This window comes from Musca vetustissima, unplaced genomic scaffold, assembly GCF_032173495.1.
Source record: "Musca vetustissima isolate MV318-11 ecotype Yass unplaced genomic scaffold, APGP_CSIRO_Mvet_v1 utg6656, whole genome shotgun sequence".
In the NCBI taxonomy this organism is placed as follows: Eukaryota; Metazoa; Arthropoda; class Insecta; order Diptera; family Muscidae; genus Musca; species Musca vetustissima.
The window spans coordinates 65670-78035 of NW_026886280.1; the positions used below are offsets into that span (position 1 = coordinate 65670).

Below are 12366 nucleotides of genomic sequence, written 5' to 3' on the forward strand. Positions count from 1 at the left end.
GCTTTCAGTTGTCGCTGAGTAGGCAGACGGCACGCACGCCACCTCTCACTCACTTCTGTCGGAATGAATTCATTTTGTTTTTGGCGGATAAATTATGTGTACATAAACAAAACTCGGGAAGTGAATACGCATCTATAAATAAATGCAATTTCATTGAGAAAAGTAGCAAAACAGAAAAACAAAAATATTGAAAGGAAAAGAAGAAGAATCGTTTGCTAGAAGAGAATTTTTTTGTTGACAAATTTTAACTTTGAAATGGAAATAAAAGGCGATACAGACCAAGAACAGATTATCGATAACCTACAAAAATGGTTTGAAGATAATACAAAATTACCCAATAAAATTGGTAAGTAACTCCAGGCAGTGGCATATATTTGATGATAAGATGTCGCTATGCCAGTCAATTGCCGGCAATTAAAAATAATGCCGAGGTATTTGTTTGTGAATGTTTGGTGTGAATTATATTCAATAAACCGGTTATTGAAAATAATTCACAAAAGTGTAACAGAAAGTCAATTGAGTTCGTTTTGTTTCCTACACAACTATGTTGTCAGTATATAATACCTTATGCAGCCCCAACAATTTTTTACGTCGAGAAATATTGGTCCTAGCTAGACCCACCTCTAAGTATACCGTAGTCGTATGAGTCGATCTAGACATGTGTGTCCGTCCGTTCGTCTGTCCATTATAATTTGTAAACACGATACAGGCCACAGTTATGGACCAATCTTCAGGAAATTTTGTATGTAGGATGAGTCCTGCTCAATGAAGACCCTCTATTGCTTTTGGTAAAGATTGGTTAATATTTAGGGGATGAAATGGACCAAATACTTTATTTTTGTCTGATTTTCTGGTTGTATTCTATAGCGTATATGTTTACTCCTGAAGGACAAAGACCCGAGAAGTTGATAGTATACCCAAGAGGAGTAGTTGGCCTTTAAATTGATACCAATTATATTGTCGTATGTACTCGAATGTGGGAGTTACACTTAAATATTTACAGGTGATTATGTATTCAGATATTATTTAATAACCCATTAACATACTGGAGGGAGGAAATATAGCGCTGATCGCTTTAAAATGTTCCATAGGTTCCAGTTATGGTTAAGGACAACGCCTATAATTTTTGGTGATGATCAGATAATAATTTTGGGATGAAGTGGACCAAAAACTTATTTTTTGTGTTTTTTTTTTTCTTTTTTTTTTTTTGAGTCTCGATATCTTGCCCAGGTCGGAAAAAAATCCGCAGAATGTTAGAGTTCTGTGGTAGTTGTGTAGGGTATGGTATGGTCGGCCTCGTCCAACTATACTGCTCACTGGTTTTAATTTCTATCACTGTTTCCAATGTCTTTTAAAATTTGGTCCCTTAATGACTCAATTATGGTTTGTTCGCGTACTCAAAATTTTGTAAAACATATAAAATTTATAGGGGGAAAATCACAAACAATTTCTATTAATACAAATTATAACGAGTAGACGGACCGGCACAAATTGCTATCCATTCAGTTGGTCAAGATATGATATGGTCGAGATATCTATGTACAATAAAAAATTCGTAGTATTACAATTTCTTAGGGCGACACAAACCTATATTACCCTCACAGCATAGGTGTGTAGGCTATACAAATATTATTGAGGAAACTTGGAAAACAGAGTGTCATTCAAAAGTGATTGTGTGTACGTCGCTTAAGAACTAGTTCAGTACCGATTATATGATGGAATTTGCTATGGAACGCAGGTGACGAATCATGTATATATCAGTCCGAAATAATCGATCTTGCGGCTCTTCGTATTCAAGTTAAATCCAAAGAATTTATTCGCGGAAAAACAAATAGTAGCCTGTATCTTCGACAAAACTGGTCATGTGACAACTGCTTCGTTTAATCCACCTAGGGCAGCATGGTCAAAACGTGATGTGCGGGTCATCCACCGTACAGCTCTGACGTGGTACCCAATAATTTGGCTTGAGCGCGTTCAACGGTGTATTCCACTATTTGTCATGTGCACATTGTTATCAGCTGTTAATTATAATACTTGACTTTTCGCAGCCCTGGAACAAATGAAAAGAAGGACTTGGCATAGCAATTGACTTATAATGGTATTGGGTGCCACGCATAATAATGTGAATTATTTTATCAATAAAGCGCCCGGTGGTTATTTGTGGTTATTTCCAACATGATGGATTCTTACTGAATTACCTATCATTTTTATTGAAATAAAACCAGTAAAGAAAGTAGTAAAGTCGGATTGGGCCGACTATATGATACCCTTCACCAATTTGGGCATATTCTATATATGTCTTCTAAAAGACGTCACCTTTTCGAAAGAACATTGCCATGAAATTGAACGAACTCGAATATTTGATATTTATGTCTTTCTGGAACCTATGCTAAATTTAATTTCATTTAGGCAAGTTTAGAATCGTTTGCATACAATGGGACAAATTTATGTAAATCGGTTAGGAGCAAACTTCATACACGCTATTCGGTAGGCCATACTATTCAATATTTAATCTCAATGAGACACCCAATTGAAATAGATATGAAAGCTGTGTCTGCATCTGCACCAATTTTAACAAACAACAGTAACGTCATTTTAGTCTCAATTGGAAACGGTGTGCAACCAACGAAAATATACATGGGGGCTATATGTAAATCTGAACCGACTTCAACGAAACCTGCCAGAGATTAAATTATATTAACTTCATTACATTGTACAAAATTGTGTGCAAATTGGGCAAACTTTGGCTCTAAAGTGCACAATTTACATAAAATCGGAATAAAAGACATATGTGAGCTATATCTAAATTTGAACTGATTATCACAAAACTTTACACACATCATTCTAGATTCAATTCAGTACGCTATGTCAAATTCCGTGCAAATCGAAATATATATAGGTACTATAGTACACCATTAACATTAAATCGGGCGAAAATATATATGGGAGCCTTATCTAAATCTGAACCGATTTTCACCAAACATAACACACATCACTCTAGACTTAATTCAGTACGCTATGTCAAATTTCGTGTAAATCGAAAAATATATATAGGGACTTTGGTACACCATTTACATTAAGGGAACCCCCCATTCTCGAGGTCAAAAAATGTTATTTAGTTTTTCGAATTCAAAATTTCAAGTGAAAATCTCAAGAACTCTTGAAGATTTAGTCGATTTATTGTGTCAGCATCAAGTGACGGCAAGAGTGATTCTCAAACTTTAAACGCATTTTTCTCGAATTATTGTTTTACGAATGGCGGGCACGTTAACTCAAAAACTAATAATCCAATCGATCCAAATTTTGGGATGTTTCTCTGTGAGTGTATAGCTATCGTATGAACTAGGTTATATCCAATCGGTCAAGATCTTCCTTATTTTTTAACTTGGTTTGTGGTAAAAAATAGGCGATTTTTCATTGGGCGACGCCAAAAATCCTAGCTCATACGAGAGCCTATCGCCGTTTGAATTTTCGGATTACGATGTTCCAGTGAGGAGTTATCATGGCCGCCATAAAAAATAAGGACTTTACTTCAATCACCAAAAACAACAACAACAAAATTTTGTAAATTATTTTTCTTCTCTTTTATATCTTCAACTATATATGTGTAAAGTTACAAACCTTACATTGGTATTCATTTACCAGCCCATTGAAAATCTTAAAAATACAAAATCGAGAATGGGGGAGGGGGGTTCCCCTAAATGGTATGAAAATATATATTCGAGCTATATCTAAATCTGAACCGATTTGCCCCAATTTCAATAGAGTTCGTCCTTAGCCCAAATTGATGAGCTGTGCCAAATTTCATCAAATTCGGATCATAAATGCGATCTGTAATTTGTTTACAATCGACTTAGTAAGTGATTCTATACATATTCTGGAAAGGAACCATGTGTCTATCTCCTTTTGCCTGTTACAAACATATGCACAAAGACATAATACCCTGAACCACATTGTGTGTATAAAAATATCCCTACAGAAAAGTACCAATATTGGTCCATTTTTTGGGGTAGCCTCCATATAACGGTATCCAAATATTCGGATCTTGGGGATTTTTGTCAAATTTTAGATCGAATTGGCAGTCATTTATTACGCTTCTAATTGAGTACGAATCCACGCCTCAAAATGATCAATATTGGCCCATTTTATTGCACCCTAAATTTGCTTGCGATATAGCGATTAAAATTGGAAGTTTTATCACACTTCTCAGCCTCATACGCTGTAATATAGTTCCGCGTGGTGTTGAAACCTATGCTGGTGGGTGTTAAAAGTACGGTCCGACCGAACATAACGCCTCGTTCACTTGTTTATTATTAGAGAAATGTTTTTCAAGAATATTTTGTATAATCTAATTCAGACTCCTTATATTTATTCTAGATCGGCTTGTCCTCACCCGATTCTATTTTTGTATGAACAAAAATGTTGAAGAAACCAAAGAGCTGTTAGAAATTAATTATTCCTTGCGTAATAAATATCCTGAACTATTTATAAAACGAGATCCTGAAGATGAAGATACACGAAATACCTACGCTTTCACGTAAGTTTTTGTTTTGGCTAATTTAGCCTCATGGAAAAGTTAAAAATATCTCCCATTAATAATAATTATCATAAAATTAAATTTGTATAATCATGTCACATTTATTTTATGCATCTCCACATAGTTACATGGTTCCCCTGCCTGGATTAACTCACAGAAATTATCGAGTAACTTATGTTCGCTTTAAAAATCCCGATCCCAAAATGGTTAGTTCAACATTAGAAATAGAAAATTACCATCTTGGAAGTATTTAAGCCTAGTACACACTTTCTAACACGATTGACTGCCAATATCGTTTTTGGTTTCCTTACATATTAATTAAAATATAATGATAATACAAAATTGTTGTTAACAATACATTTTTTTCTTAAAATTAGCCAAAAAGTACGAAAACTGTCATTTGTGCTTATTAGTGTGTACTACGCTTAATGTCATATTTACTTAAGGGGGAAAAACATAACAAAACTTCAGGCTTGACATGTTAAGTTGGCTTCTTTTATTGTAAAAGAATAAAGCAAAACGGCGTCCAAAATCAAGTTTGACTAAGATATTCCTTTATAAATTGACATTTTATACAAAGCCAATTTAATAGACTAGGCATGAATTCTTGTATGTGTTCCCTCCCTAGAGTGTATATACACTGAACGTGGTTTGCGGTAGTTGTAATTTACTTGACATTTACTCAAAGGGAAATGACAAATTAAATTATGATTTATCTCAAAACACAGTGCAAATGTATCTCCTATAAAAATATCTATAAAATACTTAGTCATATATAAACGTAGCGTAAAAAATCGCCTGAGCTAGTTAAATGACTTTAATTCCCTCCGCATTACAGATGCACTTTAGTCAAGATGCCAAAACACTGCTTATGATTGGTGATTGTCGCTTCACCATGCCCGATGCTGTGATCAATGACATTCCCGTTGTGGCCGATGGTGATATTCTTGTCATGGATATGGAAGGCTATCGCATGCAACATGTCGCAGGAGTTTCGTTGAGAACGTTACGGATATTTTTGAAATTTTTACAACAGGCCTATTCTGTACGGATAAAAGGGCTGCATTTCATAAATTGTCCATCTTATTTGAATAAAATTATGGCCGTAGTTAAGCCGTTTATTAGCAAGGAAGTCTATGATATGGTGAGTAGAAAAATAAAGAAATTGATAATGTAACGTAACAAGAGAAGGAGTATTTAGACTATAGCTTTTATTATTTTATTATACAACAGCTGACTGTCAGCTTTATATAATTTTAAAAGAAGACTAAACTGCTAGGATTTCGTACATCGACTTAAAAGTTCTAGTCTAAACGCGTCTTAAACGTTTGGTCATCGGTAATGTCATGATGCAATATTAGTGAACAAAAAAACATTTGTTTTTGTCCCCACCATCTGTCAAATTGTTTTTAGTAATATTTCACATGGTTGGCAACATTGCACATCGAATTCAAGTACAAACTAGACGCACTTTGACAGTTAATCGAATGTTCAGCTGCGCTAAATGGACTACATATCAATTGTGCCATGGGTAATCTGTTGCGTGCGGCCATAGCACTTCTAGCGCAGCTGACTATTCGATTAACTGTTAAAGTACATAGTCACCATACAAAATTAAATCCATTCAATGTCTCGATTTGCTCGAAATCCTCTCAAGATAATTTCAAATACAACCCTGCTTTTGTATCAAAAAAGCATCACTTCTCCTAAAAGTGCGAAAATGGCAAGGCTCTAACGATGTATGTATATGTCATGATGTAATAATAAGGTGATGTATCACAACAAAAACCTTTGTTTTTGTATCGATTATCTGTCAAATGTTTCCATATAATATTTCAAATGGCTGGTAACACTGCACATCGAATTCAAGTAGAAATTACGACGCACTTTGACAGTTAATCAAGACATCAGCTGCACTAAATGGACTACCTATTCATTGTGTCATGCTATATGTAAACAAATAACAGCTGACTAACAATTTTTTCACAATTGTAATAGAAGTCTAAACAGCTAGGATTTTGTACCTAGATTTTAAGGCCCTAGTCTAACGCGCCTTAAAAGTTTGGTCATCGGCGATGTGTTGTGCGCGGCCATGGCACAATAAATAGGTACTCCATTTAGCTCAGCTGACTATCCGATTAACTGTCAAAGTGCACAACATGATAAAATAATAGGGTGACGAAACAAAACAAAAACATCAACCATCTGTCAAAATTTATATGGTAAAATTTCACATGGATGTCAACATTGCACGTCGAATTCAAGTTGAAATGCAGCTGAATATCCGATTAGCAGTCAAGTGTATTGTTTAGGCTTGCTGTTTAAACTTGTATTCAAATGATAAAGCTGTTGATACATCACCTTACTATTGCATCATTCGTGCGGCCAACAAAAAATTTGACATAATCACAGCGTTGCCAACAACATTGAAAGTCATCCTGTCGTTGATTTGGCAACTCACCGAATGTATTCGTTTCTTCTATTTGGCAAATGAACACAAATATCCCTGTAGGAAAAGAAAAAAAGAATAATATAAATCTCTTAAAATGTAAATAAGTTATTCGAGTTTCAAATTGAAAATACATGAAACCACGTTTTTCTCTATATTTACCGTTATAAAATTGATTTTCGAAGTGACCCATAAAAACCAAAGGTATTTTCGTGGTCCAGGGACTCCTACTAAACAGAATTGGTACATTAGATCCACTGAAAAAAAAATTTTTGTTATTTTGTAGCACAGTGTAATTAATTTATTTGATTTCTTTCTTTTAACTAGATGCACTTCCATGTCACTGGTTTGGATACCTTATATGCCCACGTACCTCGTGACATTCTTCCCGAAGAATGTGGTGGTTTAGCGGGTAAAATTGAGGACTTAAGTGATCTGTTTTATAAACAGCTGTTATCCAAAAGGTAATTTATTATTACCCATTGTTAATAAATAATTTCAATTAATGTATTTTTCTTGGCTTCATTTTCAGAGACTATTTAATGGATCCGAAATATTGGGTTATCGAAAAACAATAATTCCGATAAAATGTGGCAGTTACTTTCATAGAGTATTTATTATTTTTTTACTAAAATAAAAGATTTTGAAACCAAAAATTTTATAGATGAATTGACTTATCCAAGGATTATTCACATTAACAAAAACTAAATTTATATTTTATATCTATTGTTAGAGAATTACTAGTAAATCTTATATAGACAGACGATTTTTTAATGCATTATTCGTTTCGCTATACTTTGACTTCTCCCACGGAGCAACAAACCTCAAATGTCATCAACAGCGGTTAAGAAAAACATCAGCAATTCACACTTAACCCATATAAATCCCATGTCAAGAGAAACTCAATTTTTGATACATGAACCAATGTTCATAATAATCAGTAAGGAAAGTTGGAAAGTCGGACGGGCCGACTAAATGATACCTTCCACCACTTTGGGTACATACAAGAGATGTTCATACGTACAATATCGATAGAACAGCCATAGCATCTTTAGAGGACCTTAATTAAATATGTAATCTACATAGATATATGTACCAATTTAAAGCAACCCCTAAACATGCCATTCTGAAATCTATGCAAAATTTCATGTCTATCGAGCATATCTGGTGTATCATTTGCATACAATCGAGCAAAACTATGTATGCGAGCGATATGTAAATCTGTACAGATTTCAAGGAAATTTTGTAGTAAAGAAATAGGTTTGCAATAAGTCCGCTAGTAATAGAGGAACATTATGGGAATCACCTTTCTGACATGAACAAGGTTTCGGACGTGGTACGAAGTTTACGGGAATTTTCGGGTAACGCAGCTGAATGCAGTTCAAGGAAACAAAAGTGTAGATAGGATAATGAAACTCTATAAATCCAAAAAGGGCGTACGTAATAAAATTTTCGATAACGTCGATGCGGCTCTCGAGTCCTACAATACACCCTTTAACTGGAATTCTATTTCTAAATGTTTTACCCTACATTATGCAGACAAGAGGGATCTTACAACTCTGGAATACCAGATGACAACGCTTGTGCTGGGTAATAGTAAGGTTGAAGATTTTTATCAAGAGGTGTATTACGAATATACTATTTAGATTATATATCGATATCCTAGCTCATATTTTAGATATCGTTATCCTAGCTCAAACTTACCGAGACAAGGTCTTGGATACATTCATTCGAGGTCTGAAAGGACAAATGTCAATTCACTTGGGTATGAAGGAACCTAAAGGAACCAAGTCCTTCAACTTTGTTTGAAAAGGAAAACCAAATAGTTAGTGCTGATTTTGCTGATCGTGGACAGAAAATTAATAAACACAACATTTTACCCCTGTGGCTTGTACGCAGACTCTATATATGTGAGATACATGTATATCTGTGTGCTGAAACTTCACACACTTATTTTGGACTGAACTCAATACGTAAGGCAAAATATTATTCTCAATCGGACAAACTTTGTGAGTTTGATGCACGAAACTTAACACACATCATTCTAGACTTTATTCAGTTCGCTATGCCAAATTTTGTCCAAATCGAAAGATAAACAGGGACTTCGTTACAAAATAATAATATCCAGTACCACAGTGTGGTGAAAGGTATAGAAACAAGTGTATATTTGTGACTGTGATTTTCGTGATCTACCTGTGGTAAAAATTTCAAATTTCCTAATGTCAGCATGCTCCCCAATTCTTTATTAGAATAAAAATTCGGAAATTCTTGGAAAATCTGAAATATTAAATAGCCATGGATACGTAGACGAAAGCAAAAGTCGATATTTAGACTTTTCGATTTTGGCAAACCTGTTCAAAATCGATTTTCGACAAATATTAGGTTGGGGAAAAATAAATCCATTATTTTATAGGAACAATAGGACTTTTACAGAATGTCCGATTTGGGCCAAATATGCGCCGTTTTGTTGTAAGATTTGTTGCCATTCTAAAGGTAACTTCATAATAACTCTCTCATAGAAGTCCTGCTCTCTATTTGCAAAACAATCAAGTAGTTTCAATCCTCCCTAGACACCAAATATTTATCATTACAGAAATTTTGCAATGCAAGAAAAATATGATAATCGCTTGGTGCCAAGTCCGGACTTTATGGCGGATGCATTAAAACTTCCCAAACAAGCTCCCGAAGTTTCTGGCGAGTTACTGTAGATGTGTTTGGCATAGCGTTGTCCTGGAGGAACACGACACCTCTCCTGTTCCCCAATTCTGGCCGCTTCCGGTCAAATGCTATTTTTAAACTGTCCATTTGTTGACAGTAGAGATCAGAATTTAGCGTTTGGCTATATGAAAGCAACTCATAATAAATAATCCCCTTTCAGTCCCACCAAATGCATAGCAGAACCTTCATGGCCGTTAGTCCTGGATTGATCACCGTTTGAGGTGATTCAACACTCTTTAACCACGATCGTTTTCGCATAGGGTTATCGTTTGTGATCCATTCTCTAGTTTGGCCACCGTTTGAGGTGCTTCACCACTCTTTGACCACAATCGTTCTCACATAGCGTTATCGTTTGTGATCCATTTCTCATCTCCAATCACCATCCGTTTAAGAAATGGGTCTATCTTATTCCATTTGGCCAAGGCTTCGCAGATGGAAAATCGATCCATCCTATTTTTTCTGTTAATGGTCGATTTTTAGCTCCTGGACATGCCGGTCAACTTCGATCATACCTGCGATTTTATCAACATTTTCGACGACCGGCCTAATGTTTTTCTTTTTCCCCACTCTAATATTAATTCGAGGTGTTGCGAACGGAATGACAAATTTAATATTCACTCCAACTTGTGGAGGAAGATGGTTTTAGGCAGCCTCTTTGTTGTAATACCACGGGAGTTACTAGGTTTGCATTGAATATTTAAATATACATAGTGAACGTAAAAAATAATTGTATGAAAATAATAAAATTTTCAAAAATGTGCACAGTTCTAACCACTGTGCATTTACATTACACACACACACACACTATACCGAATATTTAGTTAACAATGAATGCAAGGGCTTCCTACTATAACAGAATCGGGTAAATAACAGACATAGTTCGTGCGTGCAGGTGTATTTAGCATAAATTGAATTGTTACGTTAACGTTGGCTAACATTACTACTACGTCATAATACGGGGGAAACCGGTTAGGGCCTATCAGGTTTTTTGTTATCGGCTGACTGTTAAATAAACAATAGCCAGCCCAGTGCATGGTTTCGGATCTACAGCGAAAAGCAAAAACAGTTGTGCTGGAGATAAGCGAGGGAATAGATGTACTCAACACGATCGCCACGCTTATTACGCTGTGTTTTTGTTTATTAATTGTATAGATTTACGAACGATACGCTTTACAGAAAAACCACAATAAAAACGTGAAGAAGAAGAGAAAAAACAATTAAAAAATAAATTGAAATAATTAACAATTCCATAATAGAATAATTAAATATTAAATTAACGGCTATAGTTCAATAAAATAAAACGACGTACTCATGGAATTAGTGGGGGATAATGAACAAGAAGCAATCTTGGATTCACTGCAAGAATGGTTTGAAGGAAATCCAAAATTTCCAAATAAAATTGGTAAGTTGCCAAAAGAAAAGCGCCAACGACAACAAAAAGAAAGGTCTAATAAGATCTGTGTTTGGGATTGCCATTCATTGTTCGGCGTTTTAAAAACCAATTCAAGACGTGATGTTTGAATGTTTTATGTGTAATAAAATCAATTTATATGTGTGCGACTTAATTCTGATGTAAAATTCAGATAGTATATATTTACCAGAAAAATATGTTAATTACTTAGGCACAGTGGGATATTTAAGAAGATAGAGTGGATGATTTGTAAATGAAAGTTCATTGAATGTGTTGAAGACAATTTCCGACATAATCATCGGCAATTTCGTGATATTCTGATAATAAATATGACCTGTAGAGCGGCTAGAAAATCAAATACATATAGAATTTTCAATAATAGCCGATAAAAAATACATATAGGTCTTTTGGGCATATCGGATTCTACATTTAAAATTTTGTGACAATAGAAAATTGACTAAAGCTTCATGGTAGACAAAAGAGGACCTCCCAATATTCGGAATTTTGTACGTTTTTGCAGCATTTTCAACCTAATCAGCTGTTATTTAGTATTTTGGGTTCACACTGCGTAGAAAATTTTCATACTAACAAATAAAAAAGTGTTAGTCGGTGTTGCCCACAAATGTATACCCTTAGCCCATGGTTTACGGAGGTCTTCAAAATTATGTTATTATAACCTTTATATAAGATATATATTTTTATCAAAGAGGTTTCGGGTTTAATGTTGATTAAATCGGTTATTCAATTCGCTGCAATTTAAATGTATAAGTTTATAAAATATTGACCATTTGTGAGGTAGGTACGGGAAGGAGTGGACCAATGGCTTCCATCTTCGGACCTGATCTGGTTTTGGTATTGGAATAAGTAAATCGATTTTCGCCTAACCGATTAATCATCTTTTTGAAGTGAAAAGTCTAAAAGTCGAATTCGACTTTTGACCTTTGAGGAAATCGCAATGTCGTCTTTTTAAGATCGACTTTCGATCTTTTTTATATATAGTTTTATCATCTCAAAATTGCTCAAAAATTACACATTCTAGAACTTTGTTTTATTTGTTGACAAAAACTAATTAAGAAAAAAATTACTCGATTTTGCATTAATCGGTAAAAGTCGATAATCAAACGCGAAAAGTCTAAAAATCGACTTTTTGGACTTTTGCGCTCGACTACGTATCTCTAGTTTGGTAAAGATAGTAGGATGTGCAATGTTTGGTTTAAATCTGATATTTAATTTCATTTTGGCCTTTTTTGG

The 12366-nt window shown here is 34.7% G+C and overlaps 1 protein-coding gene across 1 annotated transcript; it reads left to right on the forward strand.

Annotated features, from left to right (window-relative positions):
• The first annotated feature begins 250 nt into the window (after positions 1 to 250).
• Positions 251 to 7564, forward strand: LOC133333798 (alpha-tocopherol transfer protein-like). The gene is made up of 6 exons (XM_061542087.1): positions 251 to 346; positions 4378 to 4537; positions 4662 to 4743; positions 5376 to 5681; positions 7314 to 7450; positions 7519 to 7564. Exons 1-6 carry the CDS (start codon positions 256 to 258, stop codon positions 7562 to 7564), a joined length of 822 nt encoding a protein of 273 aa, XP_061398071.1. The 5' UTR covers positions 251 to 255.
• Positions 7565 to 12366: the final 4802 nt, after the last annotated feature.

Excerpts from the sequence above, each read along its gene's own strand:
- LOC133333798 (XM_061542087.1), top strand. The coding sequence starts at position 256 with ATGGAAATAAAAGGCGATACAGACCAAGAACAGATTATCGATAACCTA. Across the intron at positions 4,538-4,661 it reads CGAAATACCTACGCTTTCAC|TTACATGGTTCCCCTGCCTG; the intron begins GTAAGTTTTTGT and ends ATCTCCACATAG. Across the intron at positions 4,744-5,375 it reads AAAATCCCGATCCCAAAATG|ATGCACTTTAGTCAAGATGC; the intron begins GTTAGTTCAACA and ends TCCGCATTACAG.